The 24,473-nt window shown below is 50.8% G+C and overlaps 1 protein-coding gene across 4 annotated transcripts in view; it reads left to right on the forward strand.

The window, feature by feature from the left end:
• Positions 1-11,637: 11,637 nt before the first annotated feature.
• Positions 11,638-24,473, forward strand: part of GPATCH8 (G-patch domain containing 8) — a 97,757-nt gene continuing 84,921 nt past the window's right edge. For 2 of the 4 annotated variants that reach the window (XM_075911257.2, XM_075911256.2), the window contains exon 1: positions 11,739-11,792. Coding sequence is in view for 2 of the 4 variants with exons in the window: in XM_075911255.2 (XP_075767370.2) it covers positions 11,748-11,792 (45 nt within the window). In the remaining 2 variants the exon portion in view is untranslated. Of the gene's footprint in view, positions 11,793-24,473 lie in introns of all 4 variants that reach the window. The other 2 variants (XM_075911255.2, XM_075911254.2) reach the window with 2 other exon arrangements.

Genomic DNA, 24,473 nt, shown 5'->3' on the forward strand with positions numbered 1-24,473 from the left:
ATCCGCACTAAGGGGGATTTAAAAAATGGTGGCACCCGGCAAGATGCAAATGAAGCCTGGGATATTTAAATCCCGGGCTTCATTTGTAACTTCGAATGCCGACATTAGCCACCCTAGTTCGAACTAGGGTGGCAGTGTAGACAGACCCTAGCAGATTAGTAAGGCAGGATTTCCCTTTACAGAAACCATGGTGACTTTCCCCAACAAATTCCGATCATCCATGTGTCTGACAACTTTATTCTTTACTATTGTTTCAGTTTAGCAGCACCTGCGCTCTGCACAACCACTGTAACCACACGTGAAAGTGGAGAAACTGCAGATGCAAATGGCCACACATAGAATAATAGAGCTGGAAGAGACCTCAGGAGGTCATCAAGGCAGGACCGATCCCAACTAAGCAAAGGGCAGAGTAACCAGCTCCTAAGATTACCCCAGCCTCTCACTGCGCACACGCAGACATGCCAAACGACACCAGGACTTGTGGCTGAAGACTGAGGGCCTGGTATTCGGAAGAGCTGAGCTCCTCAGGTTCCAGAGACACCCGTCAAAATCAGACTGTGGCTGTGTTCTGCACTGGCCCTTGGCCCCAGCCTCCCTGGGGGTGGGGGAGCCCCAAGCATAGCAGATGAAGGGGGTTCAGCCTGTGCCCCAAAGGGAAAGCTACAGGCTCGTTTGGGGTCCTTGGGGCATGTCACTCAACAGTGAAGCCCCTGCTCTGGGGTGCTGCTTTGGAGAGGCGGCAGGGCAGACAGGAGAAAAGCAGCAATGGAGAGAAACGGCTGGCCACAGGGACCCGAGGTGCCAGCCCCGCGGCTTTCAGCTAGGCCTAGGCACCAGTAAGTCCCAGGAGAGGAGCCTGGTGCAAACTGGTGGAGTAGGCGGCGGGAGGAGAGTTGGGTGCAGGTTCAGCGCAGGAAGCTGGAAACTGTTCCCAAAAGCGTGCAGGGGCTTGCAAGTTATTGGAGCCCAGTGGGCTGATCCTGCCGAGCCAGATCCCAGGGAAGGCGGTGATGGGCCACTGCACACCCCAGCCGGCCCGCTCGGCACTGGCGTTTGGGCAGACACTGTGCGCCACCCGCCTGCGCTCGCTGGAAGCAGGCAAGGCTGGGGTAGGGCAAGAGGAAAAAGGCACCAGATCCAGCCTCCAGGAGGAAGCAGCCGACTCAGGGATGGACACGGGCTCAAGCCAGCTCACCCGGCCCAGCGGGAAACCTGCGCTGGGCACAAAGGCCATGTGGAACCATGGGGGTCATGCTGATTTCAGCTGTTGCCCACGTAAGCAGCGGGCAGGCCACATGCCACGTGAACGGGCGCTGCTCCCCGAGACAGGCCCTGGAGGAATGGCCCCCGGACACTGCAGAGCAGCAGGCCGATTTCGAGCCGCCCTGTTGGAGCACAGCCCTGGTGAGGGGACGCAGAGCACGCGGGCTGCCAGCTGATGCACCGAGCGGCAGCAGCACAAGCGCCCGTTGCCAGGAGAGCCGAGTTCTCTTCCCACTTTTGCCCCAAACACAGGGCATGACCCAGGCAAGTCCCTCCCCCGGGCTTTGGGCCTCCCACCTGTAAAAGGGCCAATTGTATTTCCTGCCCTTTGTCACGTGCTTAGATGTGCGTAGGCAGAGGGCCAGCCTGCACTCAGATGCAGGGATCTGGTGATCCCATTTGGCTGAGGAGGGAGGAGAGAGCAGAGCACGTGAGACCCAGGGAGCTGGGGGTCGGTATCTGAGCTGACTGGGCTGGGCGGCTCTTCTCACTGTTAGCACAGGCCTGTCTTTTCTCTAGCACCGTGCAGCCAAGGGTCTCGCAGGGCCTTTCATGCATCTCTAGACCCGCACAGCCAGCGTGGGCTGGGGATCCCTCTCCCCAGCTAACACAGCCAGGAGCGGAGGTCACAGGCCAGAGTTTCCCAAGCTGGCCACGGTCTCATTCAGCACCAGCAAGGTCAGGCCTTCTTGAAGCTCTGTGCATGCCCAGCACAGCAGCCTGCCTGGCCAGAGGGGCTCAGCATTTCTGAAATGCAAGTCTCTCCGGCTAAGCGCCCCAAATCAAGGCTATTTGTTGCCCAAGTGACTTGCTCATGGTTACAGTGAGAGTTAGCGGCAGAGGTGGCAAGAGAACCCAGCCCCCTTGACAATCCCCGTGATGACGCAGTCGGGATCCCCCCGACCCTGCACCCCCGTAGCAGCAAGAACAGACTCCGCCAGCCAGTAAAATAAAGGGGGGTTATTGCTTCTCCAGGACACAGCACAGCACAGATGTCATGTGTCTAGAGGAGTCTGGGCCAGGATCCCTCAGACCCCTTGAGATGGGGTCCCTGGATTCCAGCCCTCTCCTTAGACTGGTCCCTCCATGATCCAGCCCAAGACTGACCCTCCCCCCAGCACACACTCCCTTTGTCCCCTCTCCTCCCTTAACAGGTAGAACCCGTCTGGCCACTGTCCTGAGGCCCCTCTTGCTGGGCCCAAGCCAGCAACCAGCAGGGTACTGACAGTACATCACAACATGTGGGCGAGTCAACGGGAACCACATCGCAACACAGGGGGACCCTGGAATACAGAGCAGACAGCACCACTATGCCACACCCCTCACAAGGGACAGCAGCTGGCTTAGATTTCAGGTCAGAGTCTGGTACATATTAGGGCACAATCCAGAGTAGAGGGGGGCAGCGTCACCCCTGCCATTGCTTGGTTGCACAGACACCCTGGACCGACAAGCAATAAAACCGGTTTAACAACCGTCGAGAGAGATTTGAAACAAGTGCGAGCGCTGAGGCCTGCAAGTCAGAAATGGGTACAAGAAAGATACGGATCAGACCCTTCTCAGCGCCTGCGTAAGAAACTGAGCTACAAAGGCTACGTCCTCATCTCCCGCTCCCGCAGACGGCCGACCACTCAGGTAAAGACTCCACCAGCATCCAACGGCTGCTCCCTTTTGCCTTCGCCGGTGCAGAGCAAGTGCAGTGTCTCGGGGTGACTGCAGTTCCTGGCCAACGGGAACTACGGAGCCAGCGTCAGGGCAGGGGCAGCACCCGGAACCTCCCTGGCCCCCATGCACTTAGGGGCTGCAGAGACATGCCGGCTGCTTCCGGGAGCCATCCAAGTTCCTGACAGCAGGCAGCCATAGCCCCACTAAACCACCAATCAGACGTTTATTGGTGCCGCTGGGGCCCCCTTTCCACCAGGTGTTGCAGTCGAAAACCACGTACTTGGCCCCCTGACCAGGTGGGAAAGTCGGGGTTCTTCCCTCCCCTAAGTGCCACAGGATGACCTTTGACCTCCCTTAGAGTCCCAGGGCGGTTCCTTCCGATACACAAAACAGGCAGCAGCATAGGGCACCAAATTGCCCGAAATGCCATGGTGCCCTGTGTAGCTGGATGCTGCAAATGGGCTCTGGCAGCCAGCCCTATCCCCTGGCCCCCAAGGCTCAGTGCCAGCTCAGGAAACCCCCTGCTCATGGGAGCTGAGCCAGCTCTGGCCCCTTAGCCCCATTCCCTGGCTGCTTCCCCCAGCCAGCTGTACCTAGCCTTGCTCACAAGGCAGCGGTGAGCAGCGTGAGCCTGGGCTGGGACTCCAAAGGTGCAGGGGCATCTGCAAAGCCAGGAAAAGCAGCGGTTTCCCCTTCAAAGTGCTCATCCCGAGTCCTCTGGCCTGCGCTCGCTGCCTCCCACGCCTCCTCCCCCTCTCCCCCGGAGGCTGCAGGCGAGCTCCCCACCCTGCTCCTGCTAGGGTGGCCAACTCTCTGGACCAGATGCCATTTGCTACAACGTCCAATCTGGGAGAACAGCCCGCCCATCCAAGTGGCTTATTGGGTGGTGTGGGCAAGTGCACCCCTTGTGCACAATGCCTCTACACCTGGCATGGAAAACAACAGGGGGCACTCTCTTTAGGTGAGGGCAAGTAAACCAGTTTCTCTCTAGCTCCTCTCTGCACCATAGGATGGTGTCATCTGTCGGTGCAGTGGGCCAACGTCAAGAGCTGGGTGCAGCACTTTAGGATTCTATGGGACTAAACTTGGGTCAAATTGTGCCTCTCTCTGTTTGAATCCCAGAGTCGCCCACTTTTGCTGAAAATCACGTGTGCTCCCACTAGAGGCTAAGGCAGGCTCAGTGTTAGCCTCCTGAGCAGGGGTGAGCAATAATTTTTGGTGTGGGGCAGCTCCAAGATTTTGGAATGTGGTCAAGGGCTGCACTTTTCTGTGGAGGATGTACAGGGTCTAGGATGGAGGTTGGGCACAGAACGGCGCACAGGGTAAGGGACTGGGGTGCAGGGCACTATGTGAGGTCTGAGAGGAAGTTTGGGCAAAAAAGGGGGTTGTGACCTGGGTCAGGGGATAGGGGTATAGGGTCAGGGAGGGGGCATGGGTGCGGGAGAGGGAGCTGAGCTATGACCTGGGAAAAGGGGCTGCAGACTACAGAGGTTATAGGTGGTGACGTGGGGTAGGGGCATGGGGTGCAGGGTCTGGGAGGGTGTTTGGGTGCAAGAGAGGATTCTGGCCTGGGGGAGGGAGGGCACAGGGTCTGGGTGGGAGTTATGACCTGGGACAAGGAGGCGCAGAGGGTCTGGATGGTTACCTGGGGAGTTGGGGTGTAGCACGGGCTGGGGTGCCAGAGGCAGGCTCTGGCTGGGAGGCGGTTACCTAAGCCAGCAGCCCTGCAGCACCCCCAACCAGGTTGGGCTCCCTGCCTGCTGTAGCCACAAATCACTTAAAACTGCAGGCTTGTTCCCTCCACCTGGCTCTCAGCTCCAGGACGGGGAAAGACTGCTCCCATTCTGCAGGCCAATTTCTCAGATCTTACTGGCTGGCTGTTTCCAGGCAATAGGAGCTGAGAGGCTGACTGGGTTCAGTTCCTATTGGCCAGCTGTTTCTGACCCCTAGGAGCTGAGGGTTGGGCTGGGGAGATGGCACAAAGGCCCCCTCCCTGCGCAGCAGAGACACACCGGGGCTGGGTTTTAAACCACAGCTGCGGCGTGTCTGAGGGTCCCAGCAGGGTGGTTCATGGGCTGGATCTGGTGGCTTGCAGTGCTGTGTCCAGCCCTCGCACCGTGTTTTGCCCAGTCCTGCTCTTGAGAGTTGTTTTTCAGGGGCTAAGCAGATCTGAGAGAGCACCGGGGGGGGGGGGGGGGGGGGCAGGTTATCACATCTGCCCAGTGCAGGGTTCTTGGCCCTTCCTTTGGCATATCTGGTGCGGGCAACTGCCAGAGCGGACGCTGGATTGAATCCACAAGTCTGATCCAATCTGGCAACTCCCGTGTTCCACGGGACATCCTTAACCAGGCAGAGATGAGGGTTTCAGGGCCTCTGAACTACAAAGGCACACTAAGATAGCATTGCACTTTTCACACCCAGGGAGCAGGAATGTATTCTCTTCTACGCAGCATTTAGCCCCCAGCTTAAACCCCTCCAATGCATTATCAATAACCTACAGCCTATCCTGGAACAGGACACTACACCCTGAGAAGCTCTGGGGGACAGATTCATAGTCTCCTATAGACAACCACCTAACCTCAGGAAGATTCTTACCAACAACCACAGGACATACCACATTACCACCAACCCTGGAACGCTCTCTTGCAACAAATCTCATTGCCAACTTTGTCCACATATTTACAATGGTGACACCTTCACTGGACCTACCCATGTCAGTTATATGATCAAGAACACATATTCCTGTTCATCCGGAAATATAATTTATGCCATCATGTGCCAACAGTGTCCTTCTGCTATGTATATTGGACAGACTTCTCAGACACTTTGCCAAAGAATTAATGCCCACAAATAAAGACATCTTCACAAGGAAAAACCAGTTGCTTTTCATTTCAACCTACCTGGACATAGTCTTAATGACCTTACTACATGCATCTTACTTCAAAGAGACTTTAACACCAGATTACAGAGGGAAACTTCAGAACTTTCTTTCATGCTTAAATTTGACACTTTACAAATGGGACTTAACAAAGATGCTAATTACCTTAAACATTACAAAGATCGCTTCCCTACTAATTACCCCGATTAGCCCGATTAGACTCAAATAGCTATTCCCTCCCTCCCCCTCACCCCACCTTCTATATTAAATCTGATTTGTCAGTTTAATAATGTGTTCAATTTTTCATTGTATTCCTTTGGTATATATGGTCCTGCCAATTCTCTTCCAGAATATGATCTGAGGAAGCAGGTCTGGCCCAGGAAAGCTCATCACCTATTAAACCATCCTGTTAGTCTTTAAAGTGCTACATAGTTTTTCCTTCTATTTTAGCAAGATCAGACTAACACAGCTACCTCTCTATTACTGTGCAGCATTTAGTGGTACTGCAGCAGAGCAGTTAATTCAGCGCTGTCATCTACTGTGTATTGGAGAGTTTGTCTGAGCAAGAGCTCTTCCGCAACGGTAAGAGCTGGGACCACTCAATTCAGTGTGCAGCTTCCTTGTCTCAAGAGGCAAGGAACGGTTCTGCAGCTCCTCAGAGACTAACACAAACTGTAGATGATGCATTGCTGCAGCACCTTTGTTAAGTGTTTTTCAGCTACAGACCAACACGGCTCCGCCTTGGAGACTTAAATCAAGCAAGGGTCTGGCTGTGCCAGGAAAATGGGATGTGCCTGTGTCACGGGGTGGGACTCACCACCACAGCGCCTCCTGCTGGTAGCTCTGGAGAATTAGCTCTTTAGTCCACAGCAAGCCTCCTTCTGCCTGGTCCCTTCCCCCATCCTCACACGCTCCAGTTCTGGACCCACACCACTCCCCAAGCACGGCATCCTCTTCAGGACACTGCCCTCCAGCAGTGCCCACTCCAGTGACCTCTCAACCCCCCGCCGGGGGGTTATCAGCAGTCCTCTGGCTCTGCTGCCACTGTGGTCTCCAAGCCTAGTGCCTCTGTCTCAGGGGCAAGCCACAGTCTGTGTGGGCCACACCTTGGTGGCAAGAGGGAAGATGGGGGCCCTCTGGCAGCAGCCTTGTCCTGCCCTCCTCTACTCCCCTTCACAGTGGCCTTCTGTTCCCTGGGCCCCTTGGCATCCTCCTGGCCCTAGTGGCAAGACCAGCAGCACGGCACATACCAGGCCTGAGCTTCCCTCTCTAGCCACTACCCCTCCCCTGTGCCAAGGCATGCCTGCCCTGGCCTGCCCTAACAAAGCAGACCAGACCAAGGTGCTTCTCCAAGAATCAGCCCTGGTACCTTCCCCACTGAGGACCTAACTGAGGAAGGTACCTCTGCTGGGCAGCTCCTTATATACAGGGCTGCCCCCAACAAACTACACTCTGATTGGTTACTTAAAAGCCTCTCCCTCATTGGCCAGGGCTCTGCACAGGCTCTCTGCAATCACCCCACCGCAGCGTGGGATGGGCTTGCTTCTCATAAAACCAAACAGAAAGGAGACAATCCTCAAAGCAAGTACAAGTTCTAAAAGTGACGTAACAGAGCGAACGTTCCCAGCTCCTACTGCCTCTTAAATTGAGGAGCCGCAGCAGGGTTTGTGCCAGGACTGAGCCTGGGCAGCCCCTGTCCATGTGGGGGGAGGGGTCCCAGCAGGGAGTCTGGACCCACCCCGCAGAGAGGGGCTGCTGCTGGTCCAGCCTAGGCCTGCTGCAGGCAGAAGCTGCTTCCCCTGCCCCACGCTGCTGCTTCTGATAGAGGCAGCACTGAGGGGGGAGCAGGCGGCACTGCGGAGATGGTGCTGGGGGAACTGGCTTTTAAGCTGGCACCCCCCAGCACTGGCTCCTTGCTCTCCTCCCCACACCTCTGATACAAAGGCAGCAAGGTGCAGGGGCGGAAGGGGGGAAATTGACTTGACTACCCAATAAGCCTAGGCTGACTGGGCCGTGGACTACTCGCTTAAATCCCTAATTTGGAGCAGTGCTCTGTTTTGGAACAGCTACATCAATGCTGAAGGTTTGCAAGCTAGAAGAAAATGTTACTGGAAATTAAACTGAAAATGTTACTGGAAACTATGTTTTTGTTTACGAAGATGAAGAAACAAAATACGCCTGATGAAACTCCCAAATTACAAACCTGAGCAATGCTGGGTAAATCCAGTGGCATAGATCATCTGCAGGAGCTGCATGCCTCATACCCCTCCCATCTCTCTCCTTCTGGCCCCACCCCCATCAGGGTTCCCTCTAAGGTGTGTGCCTGTGCAGGTGGGCACTAAACGTTTGAGCCCACCCATCTCTGCAGAAGAGCTGTGCAGTGGCTGCCATATGGTGAGTGGCTGCCCCACTCCAGAAGCAGCAGGGCAGCCACCATGCGGCCTGGCCCTATCTTTAGCCCTCTCCAAGGGCTGGAGCTGCAGGCTGTGTGGCAGGTGGAGGCTGCTTTGACGGCCCCAGCCAGGGACAGAGACAGCACATGTGGCAGGTGGCCCTGCTTGGGGCCAGAACGAGAACATGGGGCTAGAACATGTGGGCTACGTCTACACTGGCCCCTTTTCCGGAAGGGGCATGTAAATTTCATGAGTCGTCGTAGGGAAATCCGCGGGGGATTTAAATATCCCCCGCGGCATTTAAATAAAAATGTCCGCCGCTTTTTTCCGGCTTTTAAAAAAGCCGGAAAAGAGCGTCTAGACTGGCCCCGATCCTCCGGAAAAAGCACCCTTTTCCGGAGGCTCTTATTCCTACTTTGAAGTAGGAATAAGAGCCTCCGGAAAAGGGCGCTTTTTCCGGAGGATCGGGGCCAGTCTAGACGCTCTTTTCCGGCTTTTTTAGGAATAAGAGCCTCCGGAAAAGGGCGCTTTTTCCGGAGGATCGGGGCCAGTCTAGACGCTCTTTTCCGGCTTTTTTAAAAGCCGGAAAAAAGCGGCGGACATTTTTATTTAAATGCCGCGGGGGATATTTAAATCCCCCGCGGATTTCCCTACGACGACTCATGAAATTTACATGCCCCTTCCGGAAAAGGGGCCAGTGTAGACGTAGCCGTGGTGTGGAGGCCCAGGGCTGCTCCTCTGGTCAGGGCATCCCTGGGACCAGGAACAACTTCACTGCAGCCCTGGCAGTCACCTGCCACATGGCCCACCCTGGGAGCAGCCAGCTGGAGCTGGGGCCAGGGCGACGTGGTGGCTGCCCAGCTGCTCCTGGGGTGGGCTGTGTGGTGGCTGTCAGAGTTGGAGCTGCAGCTGGGGGCACGCTGCTCCAGGGTTGGGGGTGTGCGGCCAGGGTGTCAGGTGTGGAGTGGCCACTGGAGGAGTTGCATTCTCCCCACCCCCCATGTGGAAGGACAAACAAGGCGTTGATGGTGGTGGAGGGCTGGCCAGTGGATCGGGCAGGGGCTGCAGCGCAGAACAGGGAGAATGAGGCCAAGAGCTGGCAGGGCCCTGCAGAGTGCAGCAGGGAGGTGGCTCAGCTCAATTTGGTCACCTATAGCAGGGGTGGCCAACCTGTGGCTCCAGAGCCACATGCGGCTCCTTGCATAAGTACCAAATCCAGGCCTGGAGCTACAGGTGCCAACTTTCCACTGGGCCAGAGGGTGCTCACTGTTCAACCCCCAGCTCTGCCTTTGGCGCTGCCCCTCCACCTTTCCCCCTAGGATCCTGCCACTTCCCAACTTCTCCACTGAGCCTGTCACACCCATGCTTCCCCTCTCCCGTGTCCCCCACTGAGAAAGAGCTGATCGCAGGAGGCAGGCGGAAGAGGAGGCGGCGGCACTGCCCGTGGGTGGGTGTGCTGAGAGCGGCCATGGAGAGATGGTCAGGGCTGGTGACCGAACTGTGGCTCTTTGGCAATGTGCATTGGTAAATTCTGGCTCCTTCTCAGGTTTAGGTTGCCCATGACCTACAGCATGTGCAGGCAGCACATCCAGAGCCAGTGGCCCAAGCTGCTGCCCTGCCTGCACTACTTGACCGCTACCTCATGCTGCCCCCCCCGCCCCCCGCTCTCCCATCGCCTTGCCTGAGCACCACCAAGGAACTACAGCCTCCTGCGTCCTCTCCTCGCTGGTCCCTTGGCCGACCTCACCCCTGCACTGCACTCTGGGTAAGTTGTCTGTAATGGCATGTGCTTTTTATTGTACAGATCTATCTGATCTCTCTAGTACTATGCCAGTAATTTATCCAAAAAATGGGGAAGACAGTTTAAAAATTGTACAAGTTTTTTTTTAAAAGTGTAAAAAAATAAGCCATTCTGTAATAACGTTGGTAGGCCCAGTATCAGAGGGGTAGCCGTGTTAGTCTGAATCTGCAAAAGCGGCGAGGAGTCCTGTGGCACCTTATAGACTAACTGAAGTGTAGGAGCACAGAGTGCTCACAGAGTGCTCCTACACTTCAGTTAGTCTATAAGGTGCCACAGGACTCCTCGTCGCTGTTGGTAGGCCCCTTATTGGTATTTTTGTTCTATGAATATACTGAGTTTGATAGGTGATTAGATAGTGCTGGAAATAGGGGAAGCAGGAAGCCATCCCTCAGCAAATTAGGATTGGTAAGGGACAGTGTCACAGCTATTTCCTCTGAATATTTTACTTCCTCCTTGCCAACCTGCATAACTACACTGACCCACAAGAAAGCGGGTGCTGTGACTGAAGGGCAGAGATTGTGTGAGTTTAATGAAAGGTGTATCCCCCCAATAGCACCTTATCAGGAACTAGCCCTTAGAGACCTTTGTTGTCACTGACTTGGTTACATATTAAGTTCCTTCTAGGCTGCAGCAGCAGCCGGGCTCGGTGTGCCTGCTCCTGGGGCCAGGGCCACCTGCATCCCGCAACCGTCTTTCCTCCCCTCTCCGCCCTCTGGCCCTGAGCCTCCCGCCCCCTTCCACGTCCTGCCCCCTTCTACCCCTCAAGCCCCCCCACCAACTGCAAACCTGGGCACTGTGAGAGTCTCTTGGGGAGCAGCGCCGGGGCGGGGGGGGGGGTGTCACAGTGGCACCCATCCACGCAAGCACCCAGGACCTACTGGCACCCAAGACAAAACTCACTCCACTCCTGGATGGAAAATCTTAGAGGGAACATTGCCCATCCCCCCAGCTTCTCCCCCCCCCCATGCCCCTCCCCCCTCAGCTTCCTCCCAACCCCATGCCCCTCCCCCCTCAGCTTCTCCCCCATGTCCCTCCCCCCTCAGCTTCCTCCCAACCCCATGCCCCTCCCCCCTCAGCTTCCTCCCAACCCCATGCCCCTCTGCCCCTCCCCCCTCAGCTTCTCCCCCATGCCCCTCCCCCCTCAGCTTCCTCCCAACCCCATGCCCCTCCCCCCTCAGCTTCCTCCCAACCCCATGCCCCTCTGCCCCTCCCCCCTCAGCTTCTCCCCCATGCCCCTCCCCCTCAGCTTCCTCCCCACGCCCCTCTGCCCCTCCCCCCTCAGCTTCTCCCCACCCCATTCCCCTCTGCCCTTCCCCCCTCAGCTTCTCCCCCCATGTCCCTCCCCCTTCAGCTTCCTCCCAACCCCATGCCCCTCCCCCCTCAGCTTCTCCCCCCATGCCCCTCCCCCCTCAGCTTCTCCCCACCCCATGCCCTCCGTGCCCCCCAGCCTGTGCTCCTCCCCCATCTATCCTCCCCCCCATACCCCTCTGATCCCTCCTGCACCTCCCCCTCGGCCTTCAGGCTCCCCTACCTCCCGCCCCTCCCCCCTCTCTATTCCCCCGCCCCGCGCTCACGCGCCTCCCCCAATCCCGGGCGCAACCGCTCTGAGGCCAGTGCGCCTGCGCGCGGGCGGAGGCGGGCGGGGCCGCGCGGCGCGCTCCCGCGGCATGACGAGGCGCGCTCCCGCGGGCGGGCGGCGCTGAGAGGCCGAGGCCGGCGGGGGCGGCTGCGGCGGAGACGGCAGCAGAAAATGGCGGACAGGTTCTCCCGCTTCAACGAGGACAGGGACTTCCAGGTAACCCCCCCCGCGGGGAGCCCCCCCGGTCCTGTTCCCCGGGGGGGTCGCGGCCTCCGCGGCCTGCGCTGCCGGGCTGGGCCGGGCCCGGGGGCTCCTCATCCGGCCCGCGGGCGGGGACGGTGGCTGGAAACCCTCGGCCTGGTCACAGCCCCGGCCCCGCCGCGCGGCCTTTCGCCGGGGAGCCCCGGCCGCGGGCTCGTGGCACAAGTGTAAGCGGGGACTGACCGAGCTCGCAGCCCGCCTCCCGCCCGCACGGCCAGTGGCCTCGTCCCGGCGGGCTGGGGGAGTGCGGGTCGGTAAAGCGGTTCGTCTGGGGCAGCTGGAGCAAAACGCAGGGCGATGCAGCGCTGTGCAGACTAACGAGATGGTTTATTGGGTGAGGAGCTTCCGTGGGCCAGACCCACTTCCTCAGATCAATAGTGGAAGAAAGTAGTCACAGCCAGATATACCAAAGGGTACAATTAAAAAAATGCACCCCCCTTCTGTTCTGCAATGTGATTGGTCCTTCTCATGCGTGTTCATTTTTTTTAATTGTGCTCATCACCTAATAAACCATCTTGTTAGTCTTTAAAGTGCTCCATAGCCCTGCATTTTGCTTGGGTTTAGTAAAGTGGAACTTCAGAAACCTAGCATTACAGAGGGGAGGAAGATAATTTATGTCTTCGTATTTAAAATGCCCCAATTCCAAGAGTAAGAGTATTGAGAATTTTTTAAAAGAATGTAGCAAGCAGAAACAGAAACAACTCAAAGGGGTAAATATCCATGAAAAGAAGACTTAAATATTGACAGTGAAGTTTTTCAGAAATGTATTCATCTTGGTTTCTCCTTCAAAAAACAACAAATCAGTATGTGTCTACACTGGCTTTCTTCTTTGATCATTTTGATTCTGTTGTTCTTGATGAATGCTACAACAGATCAGGGTTTCTAATGAGAGACTTTTCAGTTTCCTGACTGGGTTATCTCGCGTTCTTGTCCAGTTCTGAGCTAGTTTCCTGCTTCCCTACAGAATGGTATTTACACTTCTATATGGGGAAAACAAAAAGACCATCCATGTTTCTCCAGCTGTCTGCTGCATGTGCTAAAGACCCTGCCTTACTGGGAAAGTGCATACTTTATTCTTGTATAAAAATTGATTCATTCTTTCCATAAAATTAACACTTGCTACCGGGTGTTCAAACTGTATTAAAAAATTCACTTTAAATAAAGATCAATTTAAAAACGGAATTGGCATTATTGTTTTACAGGGCATGACAATTCATGTTACCTAGCCGAAGCATGATAGATTCTATTTTATTGTAAAACACAGTTATTAAGTCAATGTCAATTAGAGGGCATATATTAATTAACTTTTACTTATGAGATCATCTTTATGTTGACTGAAGGTTCTTGAAATGTTTTGTACCTATATACTACTGCCTTTCATCTAAGCCTGAAGATGACCAATCAAAACCCACACAAATCTACTTAATGCATTCAGATTACACATTAAAAAAACAGGAAATACACTAGTAATTTCAGTTTGAGGAGTAGCCGTGTTAGTCTTTTGTAACTTTAAAAACAACCTAGTCCTGTGGCACCTTGGAGACTAACAAATATAGTATCATGAGCCCTTGTGAGCAAAGCCCACTTCTTCAGCTGAGATGATCTTAATGACTAAGAAAAATGTGTCACTAAGGTGCCACAGGACTGCTAGTAATTCAGTCATACAATGTATGTTTTACTACATAAAACATGTGTTTTTAGCTAGAAACCATAAGAATGGGAAATAAATTGTGCAAATGTAGTGACTTGACTTTGCTTTGTGAATTTTAACCATGTGCTTTAAATGCTGCCTTAACATAGACTTTTTGCATAATTTCCTTGTTTTTCCTCAATTTAAAAAATACTTTATATATAAATGATCCAATTAGACTTTCTAGTTCATTTCTTGGTGGGATTGATTTCTGCCATTCAAGGAGGCTTTTTAGTTGAAAACAGTGTAGGTCATGAAAAATTGCAAAATTCAGCCAAAAAAATTGCTCAAACTTGGGATGTTACGTGTGTATTTTGTTAATTGTGTAGTTGACAAAATTTTGTCGACTACACGATTAATCGGTATGTGTTTGCATTTCAAGTGCTCAGTCTCTGCTCTAGTTGGGTTCCTGCAACTACCCCTGATGTGGCTCTGAACTAGAAGCACATCAAGAGCTGGCACGTGAGAAGGCCAGCTCAGTCCCAGCAACTACTGCAGCAGGATTAGTTGGCTGGGACCTGGCACGAGCCGGTACTGAGGCAGCCTGCCCACGTGCTGGCTCCTGGGTCCCATAATAATGCAGAACAGCAGCGGGGATTGCTGCCAGGACCCGGCCTGAGTCTGGACTGAGCTAGCCTATGAGCCAGCCTGCTAAAAAAATTTACTTGAACAACATGGAGGGGAGGAGGGAGGGACTGCGTGTAGCCGATAGCATTAACTGATAAAACACCTGCTTATCGGTCAATCGTTTAATCGACTACACTATTACATCCCTAGCTCAGACTTAGGGATTCTACATTTTTTTTTCTGTGCTTGCAATTTTCTTTCTTTCCTGTGAAGGGAGTATTTTTATACATTCCTTACTGCTTCATTTCCCTGGTTATACTGGCAAAATGTCCTGTTGAAAAGGATGCGGATCTCCATTAGTCCTCAGCTAAAATCAGCTAATCATGCTCAGATCACTATTGAATATAAATGTTATGTTCCTACAAAGCTAAGAAAAGTCTTTGTTCTTTAATGAGGACTACATTAATGCTAGGTTTCTAGCTCCAGCCACTTTTGCTGCATCTTAAAAAATAAAGTGGTGTTGTTATATTGAAGTAGAACTTTTTTCCCTAGCCTCTCCCAAAAATTACAAATTGCTGAAGGAAAAGTTTTCCCTCTCAGTGGGCGTGGGTGGATATCAATTGCCTTTGGGAAGAGTATGGTCTCTGGAGATGACAAAAAATGGAGACTACGAAAGTGGACAGCTATAAAAGAAAATTATATTGATGGAGGGAGGGGAATGAGATAAAAGCCAAGGTCACACTGAATTGGTGGCAAAGGGGGAAATAAAGCCCAGGAATCTGGATTCCTAGTACAGGTTGAACTTTTCTAGTCCAGCATCCTCGGGACCTGACAGGTGCTGTACTAGAGAATTTGCTGAACGGGAAGTCAGTATTGTCTAGCATCATTACCACCGCTCCCACTGCTTACAGGGCTCTAAGAAGTCATTTAGTGGTAATTGAGAGCTAAATAGCACAGAACTCTGAGAGCCAGGACTGGTGACTAGAAACAAACTTTATGGGACTGCGGGAAACTTGGCACACCCATAACTGGACATCTCACTAACTAAAATCATGCCGGACCATGAATATTGCTGGACTAGAGAGGTTCAACTTGTAGTTAATTCTAATCATATCCCTCTGGGAATATCAGCTTCATATTAAGACATTTGGTTGTGTTTACAGTTTCTCAGTTGCACTCATCTTTAGTGTTCAAGGTAATTGCATCATATAAAAGCTTGTTTCTCCTAGGGATGTGAAAATGTGTTTATTTTTGTAAATGTGTAACCGCTGAAATTTTCAGCAGTTGAATGTTTACACCCCATGGGAGTCCATGGGGAGCTGGCTCCCTGCCCCACGCTACTGTCTGAGAAGCTTTTCAGAATATTGTGAAATTTAAATAATTCCAAGATGGCTACATTCTGATTTTTGCATTTCTACACAAAATGTTTCATAGTATGTAATGTCTGTATTTTGTAGTCTAGCATGGAAAACTCTGCAAAAGCTGCAGGCCCCACGATAAGATATAAAACTGTGCAATGTGCCAAAAAACAAGAAATGAAACAGAGGGGACGGATAAGGATAATGGAGCCAAAATATTACTAATTTCAGAAACTGGGAGATGGTGCTCCAAGTTAAATGACTTTGCCAAGGATACAGAGATAATCTGTGGAAGGTTTGACTAAAATTTAGGAATACCCGTTCCCTTACTTTTATCCCTTAGACCAGCAGTTCCCAGCTGCCGGGCCACAGACTGCTTGCTGCTGTGAGCTACCATGGCTCTTCGGGCCAGGACTGGGGTAACAGCGCCTGCCACAGTTGTTGGGAGAGGTGTGTCCTGCCCCACCTCTCAGCCAACTGGCACTGGGCAGAGGTGGGATCTCTTCCCGGTTGTGGAAGAGCGCTTTGCTTCATGGCTGGAGGGCCATGCAAAGCCCAACACGACAGCCTTAGAGCAGCTGTGACCTGGGCAGCAGCACTCACCTGGCATCTAGGAGGCAGTGCAGGGGATGGGCCTACTGCTGGGGGGTTCCAAGAGGGAGGAGGCTGACATTGGGGAGTGCTGGAGTGTGGGGGACTGGGGGTGGGGCTAATATGGGAGACTGAGGCTGGCACTGGGGAGGGTTCTGGGGGGATTATGGGAACTGACACTGGGGGCAGGGTGGGAGGCTGGCACTGAGCGTGTTGGGTACAGGGGTCTCTGGAGTCAGTGGCTGGTGCTGGTGAGTGGTGGAGGGCTTTAGGGGTTAGGGCTGGCACTGGTGGGCTCCAGGGGCTGAGGCTTTTTGCAGGCTGGGAATACTTTATTTGCATGTTCATTATTTACCTAAAATATGCAAATAAAATGTCACTGGTCTTCCATTTGTGAATGGCTTTGCCGGTCCCCAGTATAAAAAAGGTTGGGAGCTACTGCCTTAGACCATACTTCCTTCTGAAAGATGGCTGCCAGGAGGATGGGATGGGAAGAGACCCTGCCTCCTAACTCAGAATGGAGATGGTGTGGAAGTTCGCATGCCCCCTAGATTGTGCAAGAAAGCCTTCCAATCAGAAAGCTGCTGTAAGAGTGTCAGCAAAACAGGCTTATCTGGGCAACTCCAGGGAGATGGCAAAAAGGAAACCCATTCTTGCCAGTGACAGCCTCTTCCACTGCCTTTTACAGGAGTTGGAAATTGTCCGGTTATGGGCACTGGGTTACCCGTGTAAGGGCAGTGCAGCCTCCAAACCTCAACCGTGCAAACCCTGTGTCTTAGGACCTCTTAATTGAAACATCAAGGGGACCTGTAGCACTTCAGTCTCTAAGTGCCACAGGATTCCTTGTTGTTTTGGCAGGTGTTGACTAACACTGATTCACACAAGAATGGCCAGACTGGGTCAGACCAACGGTCCATCTAGCCCAGTATCCTGTCAGCCAACAGTGGCCAATACCAGATGCCCCAGAGGGAGGGAACACAACAGGCAATCCTCAAGTGATCCTTCCCCTGTCACCCATTTCCAGAAAAACAGCAGCTAGGGACACATTCCTATCCAGCCTGGCTAATAGCCATTGATGGACCTAACCTCCATGACTCACTCGAGCTCTTTTTTGATCCCTGTTAAAGTCCTAGCCTTCACTGCATCCTCTGGCAAGGAGTTCCTGAGGTTGACTGTGCACTGAGTGAAGAAAACTCATTTGAGACTTAATTGAAATGATTTTAAACATGCTCTTTTTTACTGCTACTGCTAGGGCCTGCATGTGTGAATGTACAGGATGCATGGAGGTGTTAGTATATAGTTGTTTAAACAATTAACCAATAAGCCTCGGTTAATTCAAATGACTGCTTGCACTCCTTCCCCCCCTTGCTGCCTCAGGCCACGAGGGGTGGGGAGACAGTGCCTGCGGGGTGTTGCACTCTGAGGCTTGCCATGTGAAAGAGATCACCAATATAAGTTTGAAAACTGTCCTATAAACAGTGAAAATTTTGTGTAAAGATTTGCTTTTTTTCTCCCTAAAGCTGCTTTGTTTTTGGTTCAAGGGTATTATTTTAGATTGGGCTATTGACCAGCTGGGTTTTGTGGTTGTATCTGAAAGTCACAATAAGATGTACCTCCACTGTGGTGCAATCTCTTACTCCATTCAACACTGATTTTTTTTTTTTAATTTAAGCGTATGGTAGTTTTAGCTAACTTGGCTTCCTCTTGGTAGTGCCTTAAAAGGATTTTATGGCTGACAGCCATGTGAATGCCCAACTCTGTTGCAGTAATTATATCTGAAAAATATTTCTTGTACTTGGATTTGTATATCACTCCAGTAAAAGGTGGTTCAGGGGTTTAATTAGCAGCTGTGAATCACTCTTTGCATGGAAGATACTGTATATGTCCAAATACAATAGTACAAAGCATGCTTCCATATCACCAGAAATTATTCAACATCAGAGCTTTACATATGCAGAAATTTTTAGTGAATTGAATTTCCCTGTGTTATCTACCTTTTTTACTCCCGAATTGCAGGCTGTGTAATGCTGTGTGCTCCTGTACAACAATTTCCTTTGTTCTTACATCGCTAGCCAGAGAGACTGTACACAAGTTATTCAACAGATCTGCTTGCTCCTTGAAAGGAGGTAATCACATATGCCCTAGAACTCCCTGGTACGTGTAACACCATCAAGCTCTGGAAGCAGAGTGAAGAGCAACAGTTCCTGGCTAGGTGGAAGTTCTATTCATTAGGGATGTGAAAGTGTAACCGTTTAAACATGTAACAGGTTCATCGGTGAGAGCAGGGAGGGCAGGCGGCTCCACAAGAGCCACCTCCCGCCATGTGTAAACCTCTAACTGCTGAAATTTACGTTTGTTTTAAAAAAAACCCCACTTTTTACCATCCCTACTATTCATTAATATCTCTTCATAATAGACTTTGTGCATCATTGCTGCCTTTACTTATGCACTGCTCCTGCCACCCTGGGCAGATTGGGGGTGAGGAGAATTGTGTGTGCCTGTGTTAAGTAGGAAACTTGGAACTGAAAGTGTTTTTCATCTCATTAAGTGGGTGAGATGGAGGGGAAATTCCCACATCTGGGAATATCACTTGTAGTCCGCTTTCTGAAAGGCCAGCGCAAGCTGCTTAAACAGATAGTGTAGATTTCAGTGATATTCACATGTCAATTTTGCAAGATGGCACCAAGGTAGGAATTCACTCTGAAGATTGCTTATAGAACATTAGGCAGGAATTTGACCAGAAAGCTTGATTATTTTTTAAGCCACGTTCTTTTCTCATAAGTGGAATTTTTTTTGTGGAAACTTTTTCTCCCTGAGGTTGGACTAAAAAAGATTTAAAATGAATAATTCTTTTAGTGCTCTTCATCTTCACAGGGCTTTGCAAGCAAGTAACCTGAACAGTATCCATTAGGGAGGTGAAGGACTAGTCGACTGGAGTGTTACTCAACCAGCAGTACGAGTACCCTCGAGTATTTGAGAGAAGTCGGCGGGGAGGGGACATCAACACAACTGAAATTTGGAGAACTGAATTTTTGTTTTAAATTTTACAGCGCTTTATTATTTTTGTACTTTTTACAACCAAAAATTTCATTATCTGCCTGGCTACGATTAAGTTGTTTAAACAAATGTGTCACAACGGTAGAAAAAATGTGTGTCTGAAAACTGTAGGTACTCGGGGTACTTATAATTTTTTTTAAAGGGGTAGTTTATAAAAAAAAAGGTTGAGAAACACTGGAACTAGATGACAAGCAAATGCTTATTGGATAGTTGACAGGATAGTCGACTAGTCGCTCCCCCCCCCCCCCCCCCCCCCGCTTTCCCCGCTGCCTCAAAAAGAGGGAGTATTTCAAAGCTTGAAGCCTGGGCCAGACCCTGGGCTCCACATGGTGCTGCCGCTTTCAAATGCTGCAGGGAGCCCGGCATCAGGCTTCCCACTGTGTTTCAAAATGGCAGCGCCTCATGGAGCCCCAGATCAGCTGGAGACACTGGGCTCCATGCAGAGGTTTCGCCTTTGAAGTGTAGCAACAGCCCTACTGCTGTTGCTCTGCTTCAGAGGCAGAGCCCCCCTATCGACTAATCGAATGGTCGATGCAAAAATTAATTGACTATTCGATTAGTCAGTCGATACTTAACACCCTTACTATCCATGTGAGAAATACTGTCAAGGCTTGAAAGTCTTATGAGACTCCTGTTGGCTGGAAATCACAGCCAGTTATTGAGAGAGTGAGAGAGGGAAAGAGGTGACCAGAGGAACACGAAGGGGGTTACTGGGAGGAAGGGGAAATATTCTGTTGAGAAGCTGAGTATGCAGAGCATCTACTGATAGATGTCAGAAGGGTTGTGTTTCTAAAGATTGCTTTCCAGGACCCTTTGAGTGGGAGAAGCAGGGTCTTGGGTAACAAATATCGCAGTAACGCAGGGTTAACGCATCAACATTTTTTCTTTCCTCTTCTCAGACTTTTTCTGTTTATCACAGAATTATAGGACTGGAAGGGATCTCCAGAGATCTAGTCGAGTCCCCTGTATTCATGGAAGGACTAAGTATTAAGTTTTAACAAAATATTTCCAGGTCCCAATGGTATTTTCACAGAGCCGTCTTTGTATTTTGTTTTTCTATATCACAATAGAAGTAATTTGGCTTCTTAAAATATTGAGAACAGTGCTAATGTAGGTAATGGATTGGATATATTTGCCTTCATAGATTTTAAAAACAAAAATTAAACAGAGTAATCTCTATTAGTCTGACTAGATGAGTGTTCCAGAAAACCCTCTTCTAAATCTTGTTTTCTTTGTTAATCATTTCATGCTTCTCTAGATGTGACATTTCTGAAACACCAATACCACTTCCCACATCCATTATCATAACCCTATTTAGCTTGTAGGAATGGCATAAAACTCCTTGAGTTTGCAGGCAGTCATTTTAAACAGCTTGCACTTAACAAATCATCTGGATGTTGTGATTAAATTGTAAAACCAGTAGTTTGTGATTCTGGTGTGTCTGTCATATAGAGCTGACTAATTATGATTGACTAGTTTTAGCCATCTTCCGTATGTATAAATCATTCCAAAACTTTTACGGGGGCTTCACATATAATAGAGCTTGTAGAGGACCACAGTGAATATAAAATGCTTTCCATTATAAGCCCGTGTTCTCCATTGCTGTGACAAGTTCTGGCTGCTTCGCTTTAGGAAGGTTGCAGACAAATTGGAGAGAATCTGGAGGTGAGCAGTAAAAATGATAAAAAGCGTAAGAAATCTGGCCTGTGAGAAATGTAAAACAGATGGGTGTGTTTAGTCTTCAGAAAAATGACTGAAAGGGTCCTGTTAATGGCCTTCAGATGCATTTGAATGGTTCTCCCTGTCCGTGGGGGAGGGGAGGGGTGAGCTCCTGGACCTGGCTTGAGCCAGAACTGAGCTGGGTTGCCTGCCCGCCTGGCTCCTAACACGCTTTAAATGCAGAGCTGCAGTAGGGGTAGATCCCAGACCTGGCGCAAGCTGGGGACTGAGCCAGGCTGCTGGCCAGTCTACTAAAAAGTGTAGAGGAGGAGGGTAGTGTGGTGGGCGGGGGGGAAGTGCGTTTAGTCTATAGCATTAACCGATAAGCTTTTGCTTCTTGGTTAATCAACTACACTATTACATCCCTAGCTATGAGGGTACCCTCTGGACTAGGCATGCAAGGGAGGAGCCATAACAGGTGTGTTGTGATGTGAGCAAGACACGAGAATTCATTCTTCTGCTCTACTCTGTGCTGGTTAGGCCTCAGTTGGAGTATTGTGTCCAGTTTCGTGTCAAGAAAGATGTGGAGAAATTGGAGAGGTTCCAGAGAAGAGCAACAAGAATGATTAAAGGTCTAGAGAACATGACCTATGAGGGAAGGTGAAAGAACTGGGTTTGTTTAGTTTAGAAAAGAGAAGATTGAGGGGGGACATGATAGCAGTTTTCAGGTATCTAAAAGGGTGTCATGAAGAAGAGGGGGAAAACTTGTTCATCTTGGCCTCTGAGGATAGAAGAAGCAATGGGCTTAAACTGCAGCGAGGGAGGTTTAGGTTGGACATTAGGAAAAAGTTCCTAACTGTCAGGATAGTTAAACACTGGAATAAATTGCCTAGGGAGATTTAAATAGCTCCAGAGATGGAGATTCCACAGAGTAGGTTAGATAAATGGCTATCAGGGATGGTCTAGTCAGTACTTGGTCCTGCCATGTGGGCAGGGGACTGGACTCGATGACCTCTCGAGGTCCCTTCCAGTCCTAGTATTCTCTGATTCTATGATAAACCCCCATCACTGGAGGTGTTCAAGGACAGGCTAGCCAAATGCTTGTCAGGGATTGCCTGGGTTTACTTAGATCTGCCTCCGCTAGGGATGTTAGCAAATGTATTTTTTGGTAAATGTGTAACTGCTGAATTTTTCAGCGGTTACACGTTTATATGCGGGGGCCGGGGACAGGCGGGAGCTGGTGTTTGTGCCGGGGGGGGGGGGGTGAGAGCCACTGGTGGCTCTGGAGAGCCTGTACTCGCAGGGACCCAGCTTCAAATCTGGCTTCCTGCTTGTATCGGCTCCCGCCTGCCCACCTTACTACCACGCTACTTCCTCTCTATCAGAGGCAGCAGTGTGGGGTGGGGGAGGCAGCTCCACGGGAGCCTGTGATCATGGGGAGCTGGCTTTTAAGCTGGCTCCCACCTGCCCCTTTACCCCTCCCCCCCGCCTTGCTGCTGCTTCTGAGGGCGGCAGTGGGGAGTGGGCAGGCAGCTGTGCGGGAGCTGGCTTAAAAGCCAGCTCTCTCTGGGCACTGGCTCCCCCCGCTCTCCGCTGCTTCTGAGATAGGCTGCATGGCATGGGGTACATGTAGTCATTAGGATTTACCCATGAGCCCAGGCTTATTGGTTAATTATGTAAACAGCTACATGCTAACATCCCTAATCTCAGCACAGGGGACTGGATTTGATGGAATCTTGAGGTTTCTTCCAACCTGACGTTTCCATTGTTCTGTGATATCTAGCTGTCAGCTGCAGTTATTCATTTGTAGTTTTCACTTGGGTGAGATGTGATAGCAGTTGACCAGAGTGCAAATATTTGTTTAAATGAAAACGAACCCGACAACACACACACATGAAAATTCACTTTGAAGGAAACCCGCAATGTTGCCTTCCTGGACCCACAGGCCTTGGCTGTCAGTTTTCCTTCTGAACTAGAGTGAAATCTTTTGGCCCCTTCTATTGGATCTTTTTAAAATGGTTGCTCTTTGTCAGTCTCTTGAGGACACTCCATTGCTCCTCGCCTAAGCACCATTCCGAAAGCTCAAAGGGAAACTAAATGTAGGAGATTATGGGAAGATGAGACTTTTTTGAGACCCATGGAAGCGGCCTTACACATTTCCATGAACTTCAAAGTTTTGCAGTCACTGGTCGTTCTCCTATAGCTGCATAAGTATTTGGTCCCACCTGTCCGCTCGTTTCAAAGCGGCAGCGCTGCATGGAGCCTGGGGTCAGCTGGGGCTGTTGCTACACTTCAAAGGCGGAGGTGCCCTATCGATTAATTGATACTTAACATCCTTAAAGGGATTGGCTCCAGAATTAGGCAAAGCTCCTGACTATCTGTGAAAATCGATCTTCTGCTTGCCTGCTGAGCATTCTGCTCTTTCTTTTCTTCATCTACAATGTCCTCGTTGTCTGAGGCTGCCTGAAGAGTTGCTTGGGAGGTATCCATAGATGGCTCTGGGGTGCTGATTGGGTGTCGCCCCTTCCCCCCCCCAATCCCATGCCGCTGCTCATAGAAACAGCATGTCTGTGGCTCAGTTCCAGCCGACCTGGGGCAACTGTTGCCTCTTTTTTGTCTTCTGTCTGAGCACCCTTATTTTCACACATCACTGCTGAGTGTTCCTGCTGTATCCTTTTTCCACACTGCCTAGTGCAATATGGCATAGATATCAGCATTTTGTGTGCTGGTTCAGAGTCCTGTTTGCACAGCTTCCATTCCCCACCCAGCAATCAGGTCCAGGCTCTCCTGCAGGCTCCATGCTGAAGCTCATTTGAGACCCTGGGCATTTATGGCCTGCTTGCCACTCTTACCAAACTGAAAATTAAATTCAAATGTCCCCAGGGTTTTCCTGTGTATCTGGGAATGCATCAGAGTTGGGAGTGCTGGCCACAGCCATCACATTGGGGTACTGTGGCACATCTCCTGGTGTCCAAAAATGCCAATTTGAATAGTGCTGTGTCCTGCAGTGCCCCAGATTTGACCCCAGAAGGTCAAATTTCGTGCAACTCCTCAAGGTGGACTACAGAAGTTGATTTTAAAAGCCCTTAAGGTCTGCAGAAGAGGTCTGGGGGGATAGACATATTCATTATAAAATCAACCTAATACAGCTTAGTTCGACATAACCTTGTAGTGTAGCACAGGCCTCTCAAAAATGTGATTTGCCAATGCTCACTAGTGCTCGTTAGAGGCTTGCTACAAAAACTCATACACATTCCATCTTCACTGATGCGCTATGTGCAGAGTGAACTAGAGTGAAATCTTTTGGGCTGGAGCCCCACAGATGCTCTACATGCAGAGTTAAGGTGCTAGATGGAGACATTAGGCAGCAGCAGTAGACACATGAAATATCTGCAGAACTGGCACAATAAATTTTGGCTTTACCTATGTTACAAAAATAGTACTTGCTCTTTCAGTGGGCACTAATTTTCCATATACAGGGCACCCCCTCTATAAGTTGCCCTGGTATACATCTGTTCTACACTAAAGTCATTGATGCCTTAGGAACTGATGCGTTATAAATCCTCCCATTCCCCACTCTTAAATTGCACCAACCCCCCCTCCCAATTTGCATAAATGAAAGTCGGCCACGGGGAAAAAAATTCCCCACTTTAAGTTATTTCTCTATAAGTCCAAGTATTTTTGGAATGTATCTTGGACTTACAGTGAGAACAG

Source organism: Pelodiscus sinensis, chromosome 29 (assembly GCF_052426305.1).
Source record: "Pelodiscus sinensis isolate ZL-2025 chromosome 29, ASM5242630v1, whole genome shotgun sequence".
In the NCBI taxonomy this organism is placed as follows: Eukaryota; Metazoa; Chordata; order Testudines; family Trionychidae; genus Pelodiscus; species Pelodiscus sinensis.